Genomic DNA, 23,297 nt, shown 5'->3' with positions numbered 1-23,297 from the left:
GGGTTCGTGAAACTCTTCATCAGCTAGTGAAAAGCGAGGCAGCTTTCAAGTAGACAAGAGAGGGAGCTGGGCGACTTGTCTAATCTAATCTTTTCCGTTCTGCCTAATGAAGAGTTCTGTGAAGGCTGAAAGGCGTGCATACTCTTAATCATTCCTAAATTGGTTCAGTAAAGGTATTACTCTTAATACGTTTGATTAATGTTACTTTATGGAGAAAAATGAAGGACAATAAGAGCTAGAAAGTAGGGTTGCTCTACCAGTGGACAAGGGGACAAGTGTGGTTGCAATTGAAAGAGAGGATATGTTATTACTTTTATTATTATTATTAGGGTTGAAAGGGAAATGTAGCTAATGAAAGTCAAAGGAATGCAACAGCAAAGCATGGAGGGAGTTGCTTTGGAATGTTTTGAGCAGCCCTGAAGGGCTGTTTTCAAGCAATGTATGAAACAGGACTAGGAACAGGCAAATTAATGACACCCACTTTCCTTCCTTCTTTCTTTCTTTCTCTCTCTCTCTCTCTTCCTCCCGCCACTGTCTGGGTTCTCTTTCCATGGCAGCGGAAGAAAGCAGCCTCTCCAGATCAGGTACGTACCAAACTGGAAACTGGTTGCCGTGTCTCCTTGTAGGTGAGCTTGCCTTTGCCTCCTGACACTCCTTTGAACACCAGTCCTGAAACAGATGGACTCCCAGTCTGGTTGTAAAACTAGAGTCTTGTGCCTTTTGCACTATAGAAGGGGGTGAGAATTTGAAGCAGGAAAGCCAGACCTGCTTCAGTTGCAATAACTGGGCACAAGTGAATTGGACAGGCCTAGGACCCTTGTACCTATGGGGCTGCCTCTCCTGATATGCCCTGCGGAGGACCTAAGGTCTATACCGTATTTTTCGCCCTATAAGACGCACTTTTTCCCCTCCAAAAATGAAGGGGAAATGTGGGTGCGTCTTATGGGGCAAATGCAGGCTTTCGCTGAAGCCTGGAGAGCGAGAGCGGTAGGTGCGCACCGACCCCTCTCGCTATCCAGGCTTCGCGGATCTCTCCTCAAGCAGTGGGAGCCACCGCTGGGCTCCCACGGCTTGCAGAGAGCTGCCTGTTTGGGGGCTGGGGTCGGGGGAAGCTCGGGGCTGCCCCAGCCCCGCGCCTGGGGGGGGGGAAATAATTTTTTCCCCTTTATTTCCCCCCCAAAAAACTAGGTGCGTCTTATGGGACGGTGCGTCCTATAGGGCGAAAAATACGGTAAATACCAACACCCTAGAGGTCCCGGGCCCTAAGGAAGTTAGATTAGCCTCAACCAGAGCCAGGGCCTTTTCAACACTGGCTCCGGCCTGTTGGAACGCTCCGTCTCAGGATCTGATTTCTTTCCGCAGAGCCTGTAAGACGGAGTTGTTCCGCCTGGCCTTTGGCTTGGAATCAACTTGATCCCCTCCCCCTCTTTCCGTTTTCCTTTCTCCTTCTGTGATAGAACTCCTATTTGGGGACTTCCTTGGCTTTTTTCTGGCCCACGTAGGACCAGTCTGGATAGTTGGCCTTGGTGAAGATTTGACGTTTTCATCCCCCCCCCAAAGTTTTTGATTTGAGTTTCTTCTGAAATGAGGCTGCATCTTAATGTTGCATTTTAATCTTGTTTTTAAGTTGTACTTTAATCAATTGTTTTTATACCTGGTGTTAGACGCCCTGAGCCCTGTCTTGGCTGGGGAGGGCGGGGTATAAATAAAAATTATTATTATTATTATTATTATTATTATTATTATTATTATTATTATTATTACCTCAAACAGCCTCTCTCCTCATTTGTGCTTGGAGCACAACCTGCCCTCTGCCACCTCTCTCCCTTACCTGAAGCAGTAGGGGAAGCCCGTGGCGGAAGGATCCCAATGGACCACCCCATGGCAGCAATCCCCACCAGGAATCCCCACCAGGGAAATTGTGGGGCCTGTAATGCCGCTCCATAATTCATTGTCTGAAAAGGGCCTGTCATGTGCCGTATGCTCCTAAGGGACATTCTGCCAGGGCCCTCTGCTACTTCCTCTCCAAGGTAGGACTTGGCTCTGCCTTTTGTTTAAAAAACAAGGTGAACTGCTGTTATCTACTGAGTTGAATAGGATCCAAAAGGCAGCAGTCTGGTTGGTCCTAGAACAATAGGCTCCAGAATGCAGCAGTCTGATTGGTCCTAGAACAATAGGCTCCAGAATGCAGCAGTCTGATTGGTCCCCAGGAGCCACCCAATCCAGCTCCAGGTGGAAGTGAATCCACAACCTGATTGGCCTACAGGAGAATCCCGGAATTAGCCAATCCCGTGGGGCCCATTGTGTAAATAATGTATATAAAGCAGACGTTTTGGGGAAACTTCCATTCCTCGCTACTGTGAGCTGAATAAAGAACATGAAATCCACACTCGACTCCGAGTATATTTCAACTGCCAAGGGAGGAGCCAGCCCATCTTAGATTTGTAAGCATGCCCTGTGGGAAGTCGCAGCCGCTCTTAAGACTCTGCAAATACTTAAACGGTATGTTCTCAAAACCTCAATGGTTTTGCATAGGCAATTGGTGATGTTGCTCCATCCTAAGGGTTGGTCAGATTGGACCCTGCCAAGGATGCAGGCCCAAGGGGGTGCAAAAATATGCATCTCTCTGCCCTGATTTGGAGTTGTCAAGGGTGCAAGGGACAGGAAGGGGTGCAAAGGCAGCTCTTGGCCAAGGGTGCAAGGGAGCCTAGCTATGCCTCTGGGTCTACTGAGTATCATAGAATCAGAGTTGGAACTAGCAGTGCAGGAATATGCAGCTGTCCCATACGGGGATGGAACCTTCAACTTTGGAATTATCAGCACCACGCTCTAACCAACTGAGCTATCCATGCTTTCTCATATTTACAGTGGTGCCTCGCAAGACGAAAAGAATCCGTTCTGTGATTCTCTTCGTCTAGCGGTTTTTTCGTCTTGCGAAGCAAGCCCATTGAAGGATTAGCGGATTAGCGCTATTAGCGGCTTTTAGCGGCTTATCTGCTGATCGGATCAGCTGATAAGCGGCTTAGCGGCTTAGAAAAAGGGGGGAAAGGGAAAAAAACCCCGCAGGAACTCGCAAGACATTGTCGTCTTGCGAAGCAAGCCCATAGGAAATTCATTTTGCGAAGCACCTCCAAAACGGAAAACTCTTTCGTCTAGCAAGTTTTCTGTCTTGCGAGGCATTCATCTTGCGGGGCACCACTGTATAGTACTTGTATCTTGAGCAGAATTCATCATGCCAAGGGACTTTGTTTACATTTAAACAGAACTGTTAGGTAACTGGGGACCTAGTTTATTTTATTCATTAGTTTTTTTCCTCCCAAAGGAGTGCAGGGTGGCAAGCAATAATTTAGATGGAGGGATGAGCAGAGCTTTCTAGTAGTGAGTGGGTGGCGCTTCAGTGCTCTGCATACTTTCTCTTACTCCTCTCCCATGGTTAGAGAAGCTGAATACATTCCGCAAACCGAATTTAACACACCTGTTTATAATATTCACCCCGGAATTTGGTTCTTTGGCACACAAAGGGCTGTTTTTAGCACAAGACAGATCTGTGCAAAAGTTGCCTCTCTGGCATAGAGATAGTTATGGGTAGGTAGCTGTGTCGGTCTGCCGTAGTCGAAACAAAAATAATAATAATTTAAAAAAAATCCTTCCAGTAGCTCCTTAGAGACCAACTAAGTTAGTTATTGGTATGAGCTTTCGTGCGCATGCACACTTCAGATACACTGAAACAGAAGTCAACAGACCCTTATATATAGATGGCAGAGAGATGTTAGGTGGAGATTTAGCGAGATTTGCTTCTTTTGAAACCCAAATGGCAAGAGTTTCCCCATTTCAATGTGTCTGCTCAAAATTCTGCATCACGCTAAGCAAACTGAAACTAACCCTGGCCAGCTCTGTGCACAGAGTCTCCCCCTCACTCTTCCACAAAAACAGGTCTCCTTCCCTTCTGACCCTTCTTCCCTCTCTTTTGCAGCTTTCCTGGAGAACACAAAGGCCATCGCAGTGGTTATCCTCTCCTCCTTAGCACTGTGTGCCCTGATAGCAGTTGCTATCTATCTGTACAAGCGCCGGAAGACCTCAGAGCGAGGGGCGTTTGAGAGTGCCCGCTACAGCCGTACCAACTCCAACCCCAGTGAATCTGCAGAGAAGAACATTCTGGTGTCTGATATGGAGATGAATGAACAGCAAGACTAGTGGGGGAATTGGCGAGCCGGGGTGGGGGGAGGGAGGGACCTGAGTACCTGTCATAACATGCCATCTCAACAGCAAGCCCCCGAGGACAGCATAGGGCAACAGCAGGGTCAATAGATAGGACTGTGAACTGCTAAGGAGATGTGGAGAAATACTTAAAAAAAAAGTCCCATTTGTATGTGACACTGGAAGAAATTCAACCCTGGCCTTGTACGTCTGCCCTTCTCAAAGAGGAGCCATGGGAGAAAAGGGAAAGTGGTTCATTTGTTGGAGACAGTGAGTTAGAAAACCTCATTTTGGATGCTCCAGTCTCTGCCGTGTCTTCTCCACATTTCCTTAGAGAATGAAAATGCAAGCATTACTTTTTCCTGGTTCTAATATTAAAACAGGGAAGGGCTTGCAGGGTTTCCTCGTGTTCTTCTTGGTAAGAACACACCTTTCTTATTTTGGATTACTTATTGAAGCCATGTGGATAATTAAAAGAGTGATGGGCCCTTGAATTCCTAATAACGGTGGTTCGATCTTCTATTTCTCTGATGCCGAGATACCCCGAGATAAATGCTTCCCCAGCCGTGCCACTGCCATAGCAACCATTCTGCTGTTAAATTCTGTTGCCATATAGAGGACCTTTCTGCGAAAACGACTGAAAGTGGTGCCACAAGTGTTTTCGCAGCTTCAGGATGGCCTCTTGGTGACAAATGAGTAACGGGTGTGTGCTTGGGGGTGGTGAAGGAGACAGGAACGTTGCTATTTGCCTCTGCCTCTTTTAACGATGACTCCGGCTAGATAGGCACTTCCTTGCAAAACTCATAAGCCTTCAAAGAATTGAACATCGTTATCAGCCCTTCTACAAACAAGTGGTGGCGGCGGGGAGTTGGCTAAATGGTCCTGGGGGGCTGTGTCATTTCCCACTGATCACAAAACAAAACAATGCATCGAGTAGGTCAAGTGTGGGGCTGAGACATCTGCATTTTGAACAGGAACAATGAGCATGAGTTGTCCACTCGAGGCAAGGCCTGCTCCTCCCCCCCCCCCCAGAACAAAATGTTGCGGGTCTGAGCACTTAAAGAAAATGCATTGTATCTGCAACAGAAACACTGCCCTGAACTTAAAATGGGAAACAAATGCATATTTATTGCAGAAAACAGGTGTGTGTTTTTTTGCAGAAAGGTCCTCGGAACAACAGCATTTCTTGAGTGGAAAACGAATATACCGGCACTTGTTTTTAATTTTAATTTTGTTTTTGTTGTTGCCTTGCTGGATAAGAGGTATAGACAACTTGTTTTCTGGTACTTCTCGTTTTATACCGTATCAAAGTGCATGTTTGACAATTATACCTTCTTTTGGGGGTATTTTGTGTCTGTGTGTAGATGTGATGGCCAAAGGTTCTACAATTCCCCCCTTTCCCACTTAATTTTCAATCATTCTAAGCAATGCAACAGGACACTAAAGTTTTCTTCCAGAATAAGTATACAACTTGGTTTTGGATAGCATATGCTAGGAGCTAGTGAGAGACCTTGGGTGAAACAAATGTGGAATTAAGAAACAAAAAATAGAACAGGGCATGCTGTGGTTGTCGTTTTATCCTTTGCTTCCAACTAAATAACTTTTGAACAGTGGCTGTGCTAAAGATGATAAGGGGAGAATAGTTCTTTTCTGCTACTCAAATAATTATGAGAATTGTTGTATATATAAAAAAAAATCTGGTAATTTTCACTTAAGCTGGATATTAAGTGTTCATAAAAATGTTTACCTTTGTCTCTTTAATCTTTAGGTACCTGGAAGCTGCCATACCAGACCATGGTATGGAGAGTTTCTGAGACAATCTTAGGTTTTCCAGTTCCTTTTCCCTTGATGATTGCTGCTTGTTTCCTGGGCATCTTTTTGGTTTAGATAAAGATGTTCATACATATTGATTTATGGCTAATGCTAAACAACTTCTCTGCTCAGGGGATCGTTTTTCAGGGCTGAATTGGAATGACTTTGCCCTGGACTCCACCATTAGATGTGTGAAGTAACAATGCCTTCAGTAATACGTAGTGTGCCTTCATCTCTCTCATAAGTAGTCACAGGCAAGCCTTGTGTGTCTGGGCAATTAAGCTCCCAGGCTAAAGGCCAATTTCTGGGCTCGGGTGCTGGGAACCTCTCATTTTACAAATGAAGCACTAACCCTTTTGCAGCAATATTGAACAGAGGATTCCAATGCAGACGTGAAAATGGTGCAGGCATGAGAACTCAGAATCCATGTTCACTGAAATGGATATTCTCTGAAACCAAAGCTTCTGCCCCAAGAATGTTGATGTGCTGTATGAGCACTACTTCAATGTTTTGAGAAAGGAATTGTCATGGAAATACCTTCTGCCAAGAAGGCACGCCTGCTGGTCAATATATATTCAGGAATTAAGTGCAATAGCAGGCCAGAAAGGAGGGACGCTTCTTCCCAGATGTGTATGCTGCTGCTATTCCCTCAGACTCTCCCTCAGTAATTATGACAGTACCATAGCCACCCCTTAACAACAGTCTTGACAATGTTATTTCCCTCTCTGCTTTCAAGGTGAATAAAACACAACCAGACAACTATCATTGCGTTCCGTACAAGGAGGGAAGAGGTATTATCCCAAAATAATGAGAAGTTTGCTTCTTTGTTTGTTTGTTTGTTTGTTTGCAATTACTGGAAAAATGCCTCAGATTAAATGCATTTCTTATCACCCTTCTGAATAATGTGAAAAGGTGCTGGAAAAGAAACTGGCAACTTTAAAAGTAATTACTTTTGCTTTAAAAAAAAAAAAGCCTTCTAGAATCTTGGAATAAAGCTTCATTTCCCCATCCGCTTCAGCAAAAGCAGACTCTTCATCTTCTTCCATGGTTTTCAGTAGTCGCAAGAAGCCAAAAACCTCTTTTGCCCCATTTCTTGCTTTCTCAGAATTTACCATTCACTGTGCAGTGCGTCATTTTAATTAAAGCTGCGAAAATTCAACTTTGATTGATCCCAAGATTGGTAATGGCAGAAATTCCTCTTCAGTGGCTATATTTGGACTTGAGATGAATTTCGAGAACGTCAGTCTTGCAGTCTTTTGAGATGAGCGAAATGTGGGCTCAGTCCAATTGTTCAACTCAAGTTGTCCCAAACTTTTTAGCTTTCCCATCGCCTACCTCACAAACTGCTCACATAGCCTTTAGGAGAACAGCCAGGGAAGCTCATTCTCAGCTAAGACAATCTGAATGCTAGTGGGCTCCACCCAATGTATCAGCCACTGAATTGTATCAACATGTGGAGAAACCTCTGGAATTCAACTCTTAAAAACTCTAATGCACATGTCTAGATAGAAGACGGGAGTGGTAACATCATCAGTAAGGGAAGGAGCTTAAGCAATGCTCTCTTTTTGAAACAGAGGCAGGTGCTGTGAGAAGTTGTCTTTTGAGCTACAATTGAAGGCACTGCACTGGACCAGTTAAGCCCTTCAGTGCTAAAACACATTGGACCAAGCAAACCCATTCTGAAACAGAGCGCACATGCGTTTGTGAAAGGCATGACAGCTCTGGATGACACCCAATGAGGAATGCCATTCTATCGGAGGCTTCCTTGGGAAAGGACTCCACCACTGGGGCAGATGACTACATCCAAAGTGCCTCTCCATATGCAAATCAGTTCGCTCTAAATACCAGTGATACATGTTTTCAAAAGCCTTCTTTTCACATTTGACACCAGCAATTGCAACACAGCAGTAAGTGCAAGTTCTGCTACAATTGTGAAAACGGGAGAAATTTGCTCTAACCTTCAAGTTTCATGGCCTCTTTCCAGTGTGGGCTCTTAGTATACGGTGGACACTCTAGTTACGTATCGCTCTGAATATGTAACTTTTGGGTTACGAACGTGGCAAACCCAGAACTGTATACTTCCGGGTTTCACTGTGCGCAGAAGCGCTAAATTGTGCCATGTGCGCAGAAGCGGCGCTTCTGCCTACAGACTTTTCGGGTTGCGGACGGACCCCTGGAACAAATGTAATTCGTATCCGGAGGGTCCGTTGTAATTTGAAGTTATTCAAGCTGCATTTTTCTGCTATTACTATTTTAGCAGCAATCCAGCGTTGGCAGTGTTGCAGCTGCTGTACAGAACCCAGGAATTGGCAGTCTATGTTGGCTGTGTAATACGGCAGGGATGGGTGGGAAGGAGAGAGAGGCACAGATTGCCTTAGAGCATCTCTCCTGAAAGTTCTGTCAGAAGGGGAATGCCCTGGCTATCTGATATTCACCTGTGGGAATCTCCTTCCAAAACAACAACCTGTTCACTTACTGATCAAATTTTTAAAAAAGAACATGGGAGGGGGTGCCTGAGGAGTGAACAAAAGATTAAATATTTTTTATTAGGGCTTGCCATTCAAAAGGAAGGCAATAATGTTAAAAGACTGGTCATACAACAGTACATCAATACATTTACATTTCTGTGCCATGAAATGTCCTGTGAAAAGGCTGGGCGTACAACAACTCAGTTTTAATGTACAAAACATTGTTTTTATCTCCAGGGAACCCTGACCCCAAAGGCGCATGTCTGAAATGGTGCAGAGTGGATTCTAGTAGGGCAGGTGCTGCAAATGTAGATACCTAGTTTGCCATCTCGGTTGGTTTGTCAGTCAAAGCACACACACAACACACTTGTGAAACCTTAGCCAACATTTTGAATTTTGATTTGAGTAGCTGGGGGCCAGGAAGTAGGAGAGATTAAAAAGTTTACACTCTGCAAGTTGCTGTTAATAACCCATGTTGTTTTAAAAAGATTGTCAGTCAATATTGCAACTTCAAAAACGAAAACAAAAGGGGAAAAACCCACAAGAATCAAACCACACAAACAGCCAAAACAACCCCAGACCCTTAAAAAGTCTTTTGATTTCAATGGGTGACACGGAATATGAATGGCGTACATACTTATTGTGGCCTGGTGTTAAGAAAGAGTGAAAGTTGAAGGATGTGAAGAAGGGCTCTCTGTCAGATTCCCAAAGAGGTCTCCTCCTTAGATCCTCCTTGAGAGCTCTTTTACCCACTGTTGCCAGAATTGGCTGAATCTGCAAAGATGGAGGACATAAATCACTTCTTAGAACGCTTTTCTGTATAATGTGGCAATTGCCTTAAATGCATTCAATACACTATTACTCAAAAGAGCAACAGAGGCTCAAATGTTCACCATAAATCCAAATTTAATTACTTATCTCCAGAGACTTGTTTTGACGCATTTCATAAAACCGAGGAGCCAGAGAGCCCAAAAAGTAAGGCAAATTTAGTTAACTCCTACTTGCCATATGCTAGGACTATCTGAAAGGATGTGGATATATGTTAGGAAATGTGACTCAAATAAATGAAGGGCTGCTTTAAGGAGGCCTGTACTGGTGTCAGTCCCCCATGACTGCTGTAAACAATGCAAGAACTGTAGGTGTGCAGGCAATCTGGGCGTGGGGGAGAAAAGGGTGAATGATTACCAATGAGACCCTTTCAAATTATATTTTCCTATGATTGTACGGAGGTAAAATGTGTCCTTTTAACAGTGCAATTCTAACAACCATGTCTACTCAGAAGTAAGTCATACTGAATTAAGTGGAACTTACTCCCAGGTAAGTTGGGTTACGATTGCAGTTTTATTTTCAATTCAACTTTTTCACAGCATAAGCTTGCACAACCATTATATAAAGAGAGATGGAACTCAAGAAGTCAAGAGGATGTGCAGAGATAACTTGGAGCACACCTTCAAATTCTACTGAGGCTGCAGCGCTCAGCTCCGAAATGTTATATTATAAAGGAAGGAAATGCCTTTGGTACATGCAGAGTGCGTTTCACCTCATTGCTCGTTAACCACATTGGACACCATGAGTTGTGGCGTTACTGGGGCATAATTGACCATGCTAAATAGCTGTTTGCCACATTTCTGTAACTTAGCTAAATATAAGGGGCCTCTTGATTTGAATGTTATTCTTATCTAGGAACTTCAAAAGGGGTAGGAGCCATGTGGGTATGTTAATGGATAACCAACTTTCTTTGGACACCTTGAAGATGTGTGTGTGTTTGTGTGTACTCCCATACACACACACACTGCTTTTTCTGGGAGTACGCAGGTGTACGCATACCCCTAAACATTTTGTGAATCTAAGTTTGGCCTCATTGAGGGGCAGTATTTCAACATGAGTAGGAAAGTGAGAGTACCCCTAAACATTTTCTAAGAAAAAAAGCACTGTATATATTATAAGCAGTGGAGCATCACAGTCCTTGTGTGAGAGACTGGTCCTTGCTTTCAGACATACCCCTAATATAAAACAGACAAAAGTGGAGGAAGAAGACCCTGCCACTAACCTAGATGTGAATTCTATCCCCGTGTCTACTCAAACATTGCTATTACAAATCCTAATAAAAGCCATCCCCATAGGGTTCACCCGCCTACTCAAGATGATACGCTATAGTCTGTTTGCAAAAGAATAAGCAAAACGCCCAGAAACCAGTGGGGAGAAGCCTTCGGTTTCCCAAGGCACTTCAAATGGAGATTCCAGTGTGAAATTGCTATAGTAGAATTACACAAGGAAGTCTTTGCTTCAGCCAAGACAGGCCTCAATCAATTTCATACCCACTGTTGATGCTACTTAACGAAGGAAGGGTTATTGTTATCACCAGTTACTGCTGTTGTGATTAGTCGTCAGTATAGTATCTGTTTGTTTAAGCCTTATATAGAACTACCAGTGTCCTTCTTGAATCTTACAGCTTTTTTGCACCACTGCATATCCACCTGAGTGTATCTATATTATACACACATACAAATATACACAACTATACCTGCTGACTGAGGATTGTTCTTCCTGCTCTAGTCTGGAAAGCACAATAAACCTGGTAGGCTGTAATCTGAACTAGGAGTGGGTTTTTCTAAGCAAATGTGCATAGTATTTACCAACAATGAACGGGTCTAAATGGCACAATAGGGCGACACCTCCATTAGCATTCATTAAAATGTCACAGTGTAGCAAGCAAGATGGGGAATTTCAAGTTTCCTGAAATGCACTGTCAAGCTAAAAAAAAAACGGGAGAGAAAGAAGCTTTGCCTCAAAGCGAAGTTTTATGTTTGCCACAGTGTCAAGCTAATTTCCAGGAGGTGGTAAAAGGGCTTTTAAAGCTCAATCTTCTATAAGAACCCCTGTGAGATTTACTCCTAGGTAAGTAGAGGGTTGCAGACTTGTTAACACCATGCAGAATGCAAAACAGCTCAGATTGCACCAGGGGCTACTGGGACAAAACACCTTCCTCCCAATAATGACTATTCATCTATTTGCCTATTTCCAATGCTTAAACAAAACACATAGGAAGACAGAGGAAGGAGTCTGTGCAACTGGTTTTCCCCATTCATGTTCATTGTGGTAAGTTACAGGGAGAAGCTGCTACCAGCATCCTTGTTGGACAAGTGGATGAAGCTGCGCTTGGGCTTCAGTCCCTACTTGTTTATAATACAACCACTATAGCTCTCTCCCCCTGCTTGTCAATTAATTTCTACCCTTTCAGATACCTTGAGCTCTCCTTTGTACAAAGCAAACAAGGGCTAGGAAACACTTCCCATTTTCATAAAGCCCCATGGAATATAATTCCCATTTTGACAAACCTCCAGTTCTTCTAAAATCACACAGCTTCCCTTTGTTATTTAGAGAAACCAGTGCCTGTTTTCAGTTATTCTTGTGGCTTAATGAGACACTTGCACCTCTGGTTAGATGCACCGTAAGGGAATCTAGCATCTTGGTAGATCTAAGATTCCTTTATCAGGAATACAGTGGTGCCTCGCAAGACGAAAAGAATCCGTTCTGTGATTCTCTTCGTCTAGCGTTTTTTTCGTCTTGCGAAGCAAGCCCATTGACGGATTAGCACTATTAGCGGCTTTTAGCGGCTTATCTGCTGATCGGATCAGCTGATAAGCGGCTTAGCGGCTTAGAAAAGGGGGGGAAGGGGAAAAAACCAGCAGGAACTCGCAAGACATTGTCGTCTTGCAAAGCAAGCCCATAGGAAATTCGTTTTGCGAAGCACCTCCAAAACGGAAAACTCTTTCGTCTAGCGAGTTTTCCGTCTTGCAAGGCATTCGTCTTGCGGGGCACCACTGTACTGCAAAAAGTTACTGAGAAATAGTAGGAGTTGCTGTAAGCCCTACATAAACCTACTTTGGTTTTCCTCTGTTCTAGGCTGTCTTGAGAGCTAGGGGGAAAGGAAAAAAGGATTAATACATGTTGTTCCTAATAAGAGTGACGAGACACATAGTATTTCAACAACAATGTTGTTGGCGTGGCCTGCGGAAAAGGCGCTTTAAAGGTGGACAAAGAAACATCTTAAAAATCCAAGACAAGTGGGTAAACCATCCCATTGCGGAAATGTAAGGTACAGTGAAAATAATGTTAAAAGAGACAATCAATAGGTAAATGTTTTGTTTGTCTATAAAATGAAAAAGAAATTGCTTTCTTTGCCCAAAGACCTATGGCTGGATACCTTTCGGGAGTGCAATCCTATATTGGGGGGAGGGGGGTTCTGTAGGGTCTTCAAGCAGAAGACAGGAGGTTTGGAAAAAACTTGGAAAGACACCTAGAATTTTGGCAGTTTAGTATACGATGTCACAAGTAAAGCATGCATTTATGCTAAAGTACATACCAATAAGCACCCATAGGTTCCTTTTTTTATGTGTACCTTACATATGGTCATATTAAAGCTATTGGCCTGTTTAAGGCATCCTGGATATTTATGACGTGTTAGAGGATTGTAATTTCGTAGCTAAGTCACTTTAATTATTTCTTTGCTCGCTTGTTTCTGATGTCATAAATGAGACACATGAGGCAAAGGGAAGAGCACTTGTGTGGGGCAATGAAGGGGGTGAAAGATATGATAGTGTCTGAGAGCCAGCCCCATGCAACCCTGTAAGTAGCAAAAAGGGGTCATAAATGTGTAACTGATTTAGCAGTTATCTGACAGGACCTAATTACCAAATGGCCAAAGATGCTGACAGATACAGAATTCATCTACAGCTATGGTTGCTACAAGTGCAGACTGAAGACAGCCCTTGGAAACAATCACATTGCAGCACAGAGCTTTTATGGCAGTGCTTACGGTCCTGTACTGACATCAGATTAGCCAAGAGGCAGAATAGAATGCCCTGTGATAAAAGATGAAGAACTGGCATTAACTAGTTTTAGGCTGCAATCCTAAACATGCACCCCAGTGCCAATTGGGCAGAGTAGGACTTACTTCTAAGAACACGTGTAGGATTGCCCTGTCTAACAACCAGCATAAAGGTAAAGGGACCCCTGACCATTAGGCCCAGTCTCGGACGACTCGGGGGTTGCGGCGCTCATCTCGCTTTATTGGCCAAGGGAGCCGGCCTACAGCTTCTGTGTCATGTGGCCAGCATGACTAAGCCACTCCTGGCGAACCAGAGCAGCGCACGGAAACGCCGTTTACCTTCCCGCCGGAGCGGTACCTATTTATCTACTTGCACTTTGATGTGCTTTCGAACTGCTAGGTGGGCAGGAGCAGGGACCGAGCAACAGGAGCTCATCCCATCACAGGGATTCAAACCACCAACCTTCTTATCGGCAAGTCCTAGGCTCTGTGGTTTAACCCACAGCGCCACCCACATCCCCACCCACAACCAGCATAGTAGGGCAGTCTAGTCTAATGGCATGATGTGATTCATCTCACAGCTGCTTCACCCTTTACCAGTTTAGGTACCCTAGTATTTTCAGCAGAAAAAATGAAAGCAGCAAAGGGAAGATGCAATAAACATGCCACAGGAGACAGAGGCCAATTTCTGCTCCTTGGAACATGACCCTAAGAGTTTGGGTCACTTTTACATCAAACGCTGCATACATAACTTATCACAGCAATCGCTGATGGGAGGCTAGTGAACCTAGGTTGCTGTCTATAAACAATGAGATGGAATTAGATATCTTTCTCCTCTTACCCGATCTCTGGAGGCTTGGTTGTAGTTTAATCTCATGAGTTCTGCAAACCTTTGCTCATACAGGTGAAGCAACAGCACAAGATAGAGGCCTGAGTTCATCAGTTCATCCTGGGCCTATATGTAGGGAGAGAAAGGCTTTTGAGTTTCTGTCACAACTGGATGAGCAACTCTACATGACCCTGGTTGCCTTCCATGAGCTTCTGAAGCAAGGAGGCCTTTTCTATTCATGGAGGCTCCCTGCAGATTTCAGAACTTTTTGCATTGCTAGCCGCAGGAATGGTGAACATTTTTCTGCCTCAGACAGAACTCTGTGGGTTCTGTGTGACATAGTTGGGTGGAGCAACGTTACATCCCAGCCACAAAAAGCCAGAAGTCTCCTTCCATACCATTCTCCATCCAAGGTATTGGCATGGCTGCAGTTTAAGGACATATTTCAGCCAGGCAGAAACCCTTGAGAAGGACACAGATAAGAGGCAGTGAAGGGTCTGAGGAGGACAATTTGAAGAGGGTGCATAGTTTGGAGAGAGTCCTGAATGGCCGCATTTGCCCCCTAGCTCTGAGGCTCTTCAAGCGTGCCTTGTTGTCTGCTTGCATTTCTTTCGCCAAAGCTTGTGTTCCCTTTTCCTTCTGATTTAGGCAAGATTTCCATTTTCTGAAGGATGCCTGCTTGTCTCCAATGGCTTCCTAGATTCTTCTCATTGACCATGATGGCACTTGGCCTTTGTGCTACATGTTCAGTCTAGCTGAGCTTCTAATGTTCTGGTCTTAAATAGCCTTCAGCATTCCCTTGCAACTTCCCTTTTATCAATATCCTTATTTTCTAAAAGTTTCTCCTTTGGAAGCCAAACATGGAGATTGTCAACTTACATCTATGTTGACTTTGACAGCTTCACAACTGCTGTTCCCAATCAGTTCAGCAACACTTATGTCTCGCACTAGTTCCTGGGTACCACTTAAGAGTAAGTCCAGGGTGACCTCCTCTCTCGCCATTTTCATCAAAAGCTGTTATAAGGCAGGGTCACTGCAGGGCATCTAGAAATGTTACCTCTCTGTCGTGAATTTACCTAGTCAATTGAAGCTGCCAGTTTCTACAAAACGTCCTCCTTTGGATGCCTTATTAATTTCATTCTCCACTTCATTATCGTCATGGACATTTTGTTAAGGGGGATGATAGTATATTCCCAGTACTAAATGACTCTTGGGGGTAAACACCCTGATTCCATAGATGAGTCTGCCCTTTTGTGATTTCTAAATTGTCGGACTTGGTGCTCTTTGAGGTACGGAGTGACTCCCACCACCAGTAATGCTTCCCAGTTGTTCCTATAGAATTTGTTTTCCGAGATAACCTTATCCCACCAGTTCTGCCCATTCTGCCAGGTTTTCAATACACCTGCTGTATCTATGCCGTCTTTTAAACCCAAGCACTCCAACTCACTAATCTTGGCTCAGAGACTTCTTGCATTGGCGTGTAAACACCAACACACCGCGTTTCTCTACAAATTTACTGTATTTTTTGCTCTATAGGACACACTTTCCCCCCTCCAAAATTTAAGGGGAAATGTGTGTGCGCCCTATGGAGCGAATGCAGGCTCCTTGGCTTCAGCGATAGCAACAGGAAGCCTCCGAAGCGCAGAGAGAGCACTCCCTCCGTGCTCCGGAGGCTTCGTGCTGCTTTCGCTGAAGCCTGGAGAGTGAGAGGGGTCGGTGTGCACTGACCCCTCTTGCTCTCCAGGCTTCAGGGATAGTCGCCTGAAGCCTTTGGAGCGCAGTCGGAACTCCTGCTGCGCTCCGCAGGCTTCGGGTTCCTTTTGCTGAAGCTGGGAGAGCAAGACTCTCGTGGCTTCAGCAGAGAGGGAGAGCTGTGCAGCCCCCCTTCAGCCAAGCGGGAGGAGAAATGGAAGGGGCTCCGTTTCTCCTGCCGCTTCACTGAAGGGGCGCTGAGCAGAGAGGGGGAGAATTCCCCCCCCTGTTCTCCCCCTCCTATGGTCCGGTGCGTCCTATAGTGTGAAAAATACGGTAATTTTTCCTGTGGTGCTTTGGCCTATTTAAATGGCTATCTGTCCCTCTGCACTTTAGATGTCTGGTCCTAGTTTACTGCCATCTGGATAATCATAAACATGTCTTTCCTGGCCATATTTTTTCTATATAAAAGTGCACACCATTCTTCATTAGAATATTATTCATCCTGGTAGTTTCATTTGGGGTTTTCAATCATTTCCAGCTCAACTAGGACAGCAAACATTTCTCTAAGCACAGGTGCCTTTCAAATAAGCTTCTACCAATTGCTGAATTTTTCTTGTAAGATACAGAAGAACTGAAGAGCCAAACCAATATAAAGTAGATATAGCATACATTTATATACAGTAGTGTTATGATACTGGGTGTTCGGCTTTTAGCATGGCATCGTCTCTTCAGTACCACTCCCACCCCAGTTAAAAGTCAAAAGGTGCAGGTTTTAAGAATTTACTAAGGTATGTTGCCATTTGAAAAACACAAAATAAAAAACCTCTGAGAACACTGATGAACTGAAATCCCTGTAGAATAAAGACATGGCGGGATTCCCTCCTGTCACAGCACTTTCATCTCTACCTAAAAGTCATGTAATGACTTCATTTAATTGCAAGTTTTCTTTGCTTAAAATTAATTGTCCAAGGTGATGAGCAGGTTTTAGAAAATGATCATCAACTAGCATTATATGGGAAATTAGACCTTGCTTAAAATATGAAAACTGAGTAACTGCACATCTCTCCCTTGAACTTTCTGTTTTCCATGAAGACCTACAGGTCTTTGTGCAGCAAGAAGTTCAGGTTACCTGTTCTGTTTAATACCCGTAGCCTGTTCTCGGACTTTACAATGAAAGGCGAGTAAGAAATAAATAACGGTTCAGATGAAGACCTTATCAGGGCGCCCCTTTCGTTTCTTACCCGAGACTGCTGATGATTCCTGTAATAGTCGTTCACGTTAAAATCATCCAGATCTACAGCAAGGCTCTGTTTACAGAGTTCACATGTTTTCACTGCACCAAGTTCAGCACCTGAAGAACAAAAATTCTTTGCTTTATCTTATGTGCAGCACATACTTGCTGTAGGTTGAAAAATTCCACATTCCACTGAATACTACTCCAGAAATCTGCTCTGTTCAAGGCTCTGTGTATACCTTGTGATACAATATTTGGCACCAGAGGTACCAGCAGGATTTCCTGGTCTCTGTACTCTATATGTGGATTGGGTACTCCACCCTACTTGCAAATGAGGACAGAGAGTAGCATATACCATATTGCCCCAAATATAAGCCGCACTTTCCCCCCCAAATTCCAACTATGAAAAGTTAAAGTTCGGCTTATATTCAGAACCGAGCGCTACACACCTGCCTCCTGGCACTACCTCCCTGAACGGAGGATAGGGGCGGCTGGGGGCAACTTGGGGGGGTAGTGCCAGGAGTGCCAGGAGGCGGGCACGCAGCATGCTCAAAACTGAGCGCTGGCTTGGGGAGTGGGACACCGAGCGCCGGCTGGCTGCCCCCCATTCCCTGTCCAGGGCGGTAGTGCTGGGAGGCAGGTCTTGAATGAGCCTTGAATTTTAAAGGTGCTGCTTATTTGCGGGTGCATCTTATATTTGGGCCAATACGGTTTCATTTGGAAATTTGTGCCCGCTTCTGCAGGTAGGGCGGAGAGACAAAAATAAATAAATCAGGAGCCACACACAAGTGATAAGATGTCTGACAGATAGAATGCCAACAAATGAGGATCTCCCCATAAATTTCAATACTAAAGGAAGTTTAATCTTTTGAATTCTGCCTGCCACACAGTTGTTAAAAGTCCGAGAGCCCGGGGTTGTCCCTCAAAACCAACTCTAAACCATTACATGAGTTGTAAAAATAGCTATGTTACTGTAGAACATTTCTAAATTAATCATGGGCTGGCATTCAGTGCCTGACTGGACTCAGATGGTAGGGTGGCGGTGGTATCAAGAAAGATTTAAGATTTACAGCAAAATGGTTCTGATGCCCATGCTCAGAGAATTTAAATATTAACTTGTTAAAAAGCAAGCAGCATATCCTAAGAACATATGTTGTGGTTATTTATTTCTACTTCACAACTATAGAAACAACCAGCATAGGTCAAATAGCCACCCATGTATTTTGTTTCTGAGAAAAAAGGACTCGATCCTTTGATACCTACATGAAATTATATATATGAGTCCTGACATGAGCATAGCAGCAGCAACAACCCACCCCTATAAGTCCCCTTGGGTAGGAAACAACTGCTGTCTCCCACCTACAATCAACCTAACAACCTTCCTTTAAAAAAAAAGGGCAAGAGACTAGACAGGGTTGGCATACACCACTGTCTCCCAGCTCAACCGCATTTTAATATATTATTATTTATTTTGAAGTATTTATACACCACTTATTAAAAAAACTCTAGCCACTAGGCCACTTTGCAGAACTGATGTAAACGACTCTTTCTCAGACACAATACCCCACCACCAGCAAGATGGATGGGTATTATTTGCATAGGCTGGGTCAGAAAAAAATAGCACTGCCTGGCTGCAGCTTCAGAGATTGCAGTGTCAGGATGAACTTTCCACTGAAAAATATGGTAGGGGTCCATGACTCAGCCAAAGTTCAGTTTCTCCAATCTGTCTGTATGCCCTACCAGAATGTACTTTCTAAAAAGAGAATTGTCAAAAAATGTTGTCTGATTCCAGTAATTCTCATGATAGTTACCTAACTTCTTGTCTAACTTCCTGCCTCTTCTGGATCTGATAGCATATTATCAATCTAATCCAGCCTTTCTCAACCTGTGGGTCCCCAGATGTTGTTGAACTACAACTCCCATCATCCCTAGCTAGCAAGGCCAAAGCTTAGGGATGATGGGAGTTGTAGTCCAACAGCATTTTGGGGACCCACAGGTTGAGAACCGCTGTATGATACGTCTGAGAAAAAGATCTCTTGAACTACTTTTGTTTTGGAAATTTTCACAGGGCAATGTTCATCTTTTGTGAGACGTTCATTTGATCTAAAGCTTGGGAGACTCTTATTAGGGTTTGCCCAAGACATTTGGCGAAAGACAAGATGGCACCTCCCACCCCAATTCCACCTAACAAAACTGACCAGACTGGAGCTGAAACTTACTTCAGTACAATGGGACCATGCTTAGCTCAGCTGGCAGAACACGAGACTCTTAATCTCAAGGTTGTGGGTTCGATCCCTGTACAGTGGTACCTCGGGTTAAGAACTTAATTAATTCCGGAGGTCCGTTCTTAACCTGAAACTGTTCTTAACCTGAGGCACCACTTTAGCTAATGGGGCCTCCTGCCGCCACCACACGATTTCTGTTCTCATCCTGAAGCAAAGTTCTTAAGCCGAGGTACTATTTCTGGGTTAGTGGAGTCTGTAACCTGAAGTGTTTGTAACCCGAGGTACCACTGTATTGGGTGAAAGATTCCTGTATTGCAGGGGGTTGGATGAGATGACCTTGGGGTCCCTTCCAACTCTATAATTCTATGATTCTATATTCTCTGTCACACCTGAGGGCAACAGGCAAGGCTGCTGAGCAGACAAGGCACAGCTTGGAGCAGCAGCTTAGCTTTGTTTTAATTTAAAGGAGAGAAGACAAGAACATTCACTGAATTGTAAGAATCACTCCCCTGCCCACAAGCCCAAAAAGTGCTGCAACTTTTGCCTGTCCCCACAAAACCTGCTGATATTTCTCTCCCCACACCTTTGTGGGGAACAAGTGGTCCTGCAGAGGCGCATTGGGGGAATTCTAACCAACCACAAATAAAATCACAAACCTAAATTTGTTAGACTTGTTTCCAACAGTCCTCAGCACCTTGGTAGCACTGTCCCTATTTGTTTGTTGGGTGATACAGGAGAACCAAAAGAACTCCTGCTTGGCCCTGTTCATTTCTGTGAGTGGTGCCTCTGTTGAAACTCAAACAAGGTGTGAACATTTGAAATATCTCTTTTCCTAGTCATCTGCTGCTGATGCTCTTCATCAGTAGATGTTCAATGACAAGATCAACTAGCCCAACCATAAACTATTAAGCTGTGGTACCTGGTTGGAACACAAGGTTGCTTGCTTTCATGATATTTCTTCTAAGTGTGCATGTACTGTTTAGGTATACAATTTGCAAAATTTGGAAGCATTTTCTCAGAGAAAGCGCATAAAGATCACAGCCTATTGTTTTCTTGGTTTCGAGATCCTTTTTGATGTGCTGAAGCTAAAGAAAGTCATTCCTAGTTAATTTTCTTTGCCTGTTCTATCATGCTTTTCCATTCTAGTAAGGTATTACATGACTCATTCTCCCTGCTTTTGCCTGATGTAACCTTGTTATACCATTTAACCCCAGCATAGACCAGACTATCAAGGATGATATCATTGAAGAAGAGTAAGTGTAGTTATTTCCACTGTTACATCATATACACAAGTATCTTTGGGGGAGGGGAAGCATTTTCAAAAGCTGTTTTACTTTAAATTGTTCCACTTTCATGGGGCCATTTCTCACGAGTTTTATGCAGAAACAAAGGTAATGAAATTACGGGTTTGGTAGTTACGGAGGGCCTGTTTTTTGTCCAGTCTCCAAAGCCAATACATACTCTGAGTAGGCAGAGAATACGGGAGGATATTCCTTTGGTAGAACTACATGTAAAAGTCCCTCCTTGCTGAGACTCTTTTACTAAAGCATGTTAGTAAACCATCTTGCAACACATAAAACACTCTGATAACTTTTCTGCTGTTGAAAAACACTATATATTTTAACCAAATACAGTGGTACCTCAGGATGCAAACAGGATCCGTTCCGGAGCCCCGTTCGCATCCTGAATGGAATGTAAGACACAACGGCGCATAGGTGCATGCACAGGTTGCGTTGTGCCGCTTCCGCACATGTGCGTGACGTTATTTTGAGCATCAGCACATGCGCGAGCGGCGAAACCCAGAAGTAACGCGCTCCATTACTTCTGGGATGCCGCGGAGCGCAACCCGAAAGCGCTCAACCTGAAGCACATTCAACCCGAGGTATGACTGTAGTTTTAAGTGAATTGAACCTATAGAAGTCCAGTTATATGCATTTTTCTCTCATATAAAACATTCCACAATTGTGGCCTTTCTCCAACTGATTTTGGTGGAGTTTAGGTATGCTTATTGAGACATCTTTCTGACAGCTCAAACCTCGACAAGTCTACTAAGAAGTAAATTCTTACTGAGTTTAATGGACCTTACTCCCAAGTAAGTGGGTATCAGATTGCAACCTCAGTTATGAATAAAAGCACATAACATTTTTGCTGAGGTATTCTCAGCCCTCTCTTAGTGGGAGCTATAAGAAGGTTTCCCCAGACATGTAGGCAGCACCTGATGAGCAGCCTAGTTCAAGAGTGAGCAAGTCATATTTCTGCCAGTTTTGATTGTTGCCAGAGTAGAAAGGGAACAGTCAAGCATTTCTAAATCTAGTTTTGCTCTGATGTCGGCAGACAGTACATACAGTGTGCCTGGGCCATGATGGAACTTTAAACTAAATTACATGCTAATGTTCTTTCTTTGCTTAAACTTGCAAACTCACCTGATTTGATCTTAGCCTTTAACCAGGTCTTTAGACATTCCTGATGGACAAATCGAAGAGTCCCGCCACACCCGCACGGTTCCAGCAGTGGGTTGGTTATGGATCCCCCAGCAATCTGACATATCCGACACTGATCTCCCTCCTCTTCAGAGTCTTCTGCTAGGAGACTGGAGATACAGCAGAGGTTCCATAATTCAAAAACAGTGGTCTGGAGGAATGACCTTCAATAGGGCATGCTTGTAATGTATTTGAAAAGTAAAATTTATGGATTGGGGTGGGCTGGAGAAAGCAAAAGGATTCCTTCTAAATTCCCCTCTCACATGGTGGGTGAGATGGTCCTACTAGACCAGGCTTCCTCAACCTCGCCCCTCCAGATGTTTTTGAGACTACAATTCCCATCATCCCTGACCACTGGTCCTGCTAGCTAGGGATCATGGGAGTTGTAGGCCAAAAACTCACTTTTTCCCTCCTAAAAAGTAAGGGGAAATGTGTGTGCGTCTTATGGAGCGAATGCAGGCTGCGCAGCTATCCCAGAAGCCAGAACAGCAAGAGGGATTGCTGCTTTCACTGCGGAGCGATCCCTCTTGCTGTTCTGGCTTCTGAGATTCAGAATATTTTTTTTCTTGTTTTCCTCCTCCAAAAACTAGGTGCGTCTTGTGGTCTGGTGCGTCTTATAGAGCGAAAAATACAGTATACTCAGTTCAATGGATATGCATAACTGAGGCAAGGGAGGATGTTCCCCTACTGCTAGACCAATTAACGAATATCACAGCAACACTTCCAAGGCCGTCTCTAACATGAGTTTCTTCCTATCACTGCCTTGCCCCACCTCTGATCTGCCACGCAGGTAGCTCTTTCTGTTTGTGATCTATTTCAATTTAGATTGAAATGTAACTTGCTAGAAAAGCTTAGTATAATACTGTAGGGGTAATATACCTGCCAACAAGCAATTCTATGATTCTATGTAGGCCGGAAGATTACAAACATCCACATATTTTTTTCTTCTTACCTATGTGAGACCACTGAGAGACATGCATAATCAGATGATTTGGAGCGAGGTGTCACTGATGACACTCTTAATCTGTATCAGGAAAGGCAGTTCAGGTGCTGGACTGTGACTCGCAGCACCTGCTGTGGCTGAAGAGGCCCGTAACTTGTAACTGCTATCTCCCACATTGTTTGTGCTGCGCTGGCGGCACCGAAGTGACCTCACCAGGGGGGAAGCTTGGGCAGTGTGTATGAAGGTTCTGGGCTAACCAGATGACAAGACTGATGTGGTCCAAAAGAAAGCTAGTAATTGGCACCAGCTTAGCTGGTGATTCTCTAACGGTTCGAAATCAACCCTGGAGGCCTACTCCATTCAGTGATGAATGATAAAGTCCCACAGAACCTGGGTCCCAAATGTCTAAAAGAGCTCCTGTATCAATCAGCTCAGTTATTATGACCAGCAAGAGAGGCTTTTCTTACAATTCCACCACAAAGTGAGGTATGGGCAACAGTGGCCTATGAGAGTGACTGCTTCCTCAAAACATGAGTGTTTACTATTTTGGACTCCAGCACATGTTAGCAAGGTCACGAGATTC

At 44.1% G+C, this 23,297-nt stretch overlaps 2 protein-coding genes and 1 long non-coding RNA gene across 7 annotated transcripts in view; 1 reads left to right on the top strand and 2 right to left on the bottom strand.

Moving 5' to 3' along the window:
* The window catches only part of MRC2 (mannose receptor C-type 2), an 81,091-nt gene extending 74,059 nt beyond the window's left edge, over positions 1–7,032 (top strand). Inside the window, exons 29-30 of the mRNA XM_081166073.1 lie at positions 558–584; positions 3,974–7,032. Coding sequence (XP_081022199.1) covers positions 558–584; positions 3,974–4,194 — 248 coding nt within the window. The 3' untranslated portion in view covers positions 4,195–7,032. The remainder of the gene's footprint in view (positions 1–557; positions 585–3,973) is intronic.
* Positions 1–23,297, bottom strand: part of LOC308571453 — a 223,611-nt gene that overhangs the window by 22,683 nt on the left and 177,631 nt on the right. The gene's annotated exons all lie outside the window — the stretch shown is intronic.
* The window catches only part of MARCHF10 (membrane associated ring-CH-type finger 10), a 40,902-nt gene continuing 26,132 nt past the window's right edge, over positions 8,528–23,297 (bottom strand). For all 5 annotated transcript variants that reach the window (XM_081166272.1, XM_081166270.1, XM_081166274.1 and 2 more), the window contains 5 exons: positions 21,715–21,881; positions 17,074–17,183; positions 14,150–14,263; positions 12,363–12,396; positions 8,528–9,251 (listed from right to left, as the gene is read on the bottom strand). In XM_081166272.1, coding sequence (XP_081022398.1) covers positions 9,223–9,251; positions 12,363–12,396; positions 14,150–14,263; positions 17,074–17,183; positions 21,715–21,881 — 454 coding nt within the window. In that variant the 3' untranslated portion in view covers positions 8,528–9,222. The remainder of the gene's footprint in view (positions 9,252–12,362; positions 12,397–14,149; positions 14,264–17,073; positions 17,184–21,714; positions 21,882–23,297) is intronic.

The sequence above is a fragment of the Podarcis bocagei genome (genome assembly GCF_964188305.1).
Source record: "Podarcis bocagei genome assembly, chromosome: 13".
Classification (NCBI taxonomy): domain Eukaryota; kingdom Metazoa; phylum Chordata; class Lepidosauria; order Squamata; family Lacertidae; genus Podarcis; species Podarcis bocagei.
This window is presented reverse-complemented; position numbering and strand designations above follow the sequence as displayed.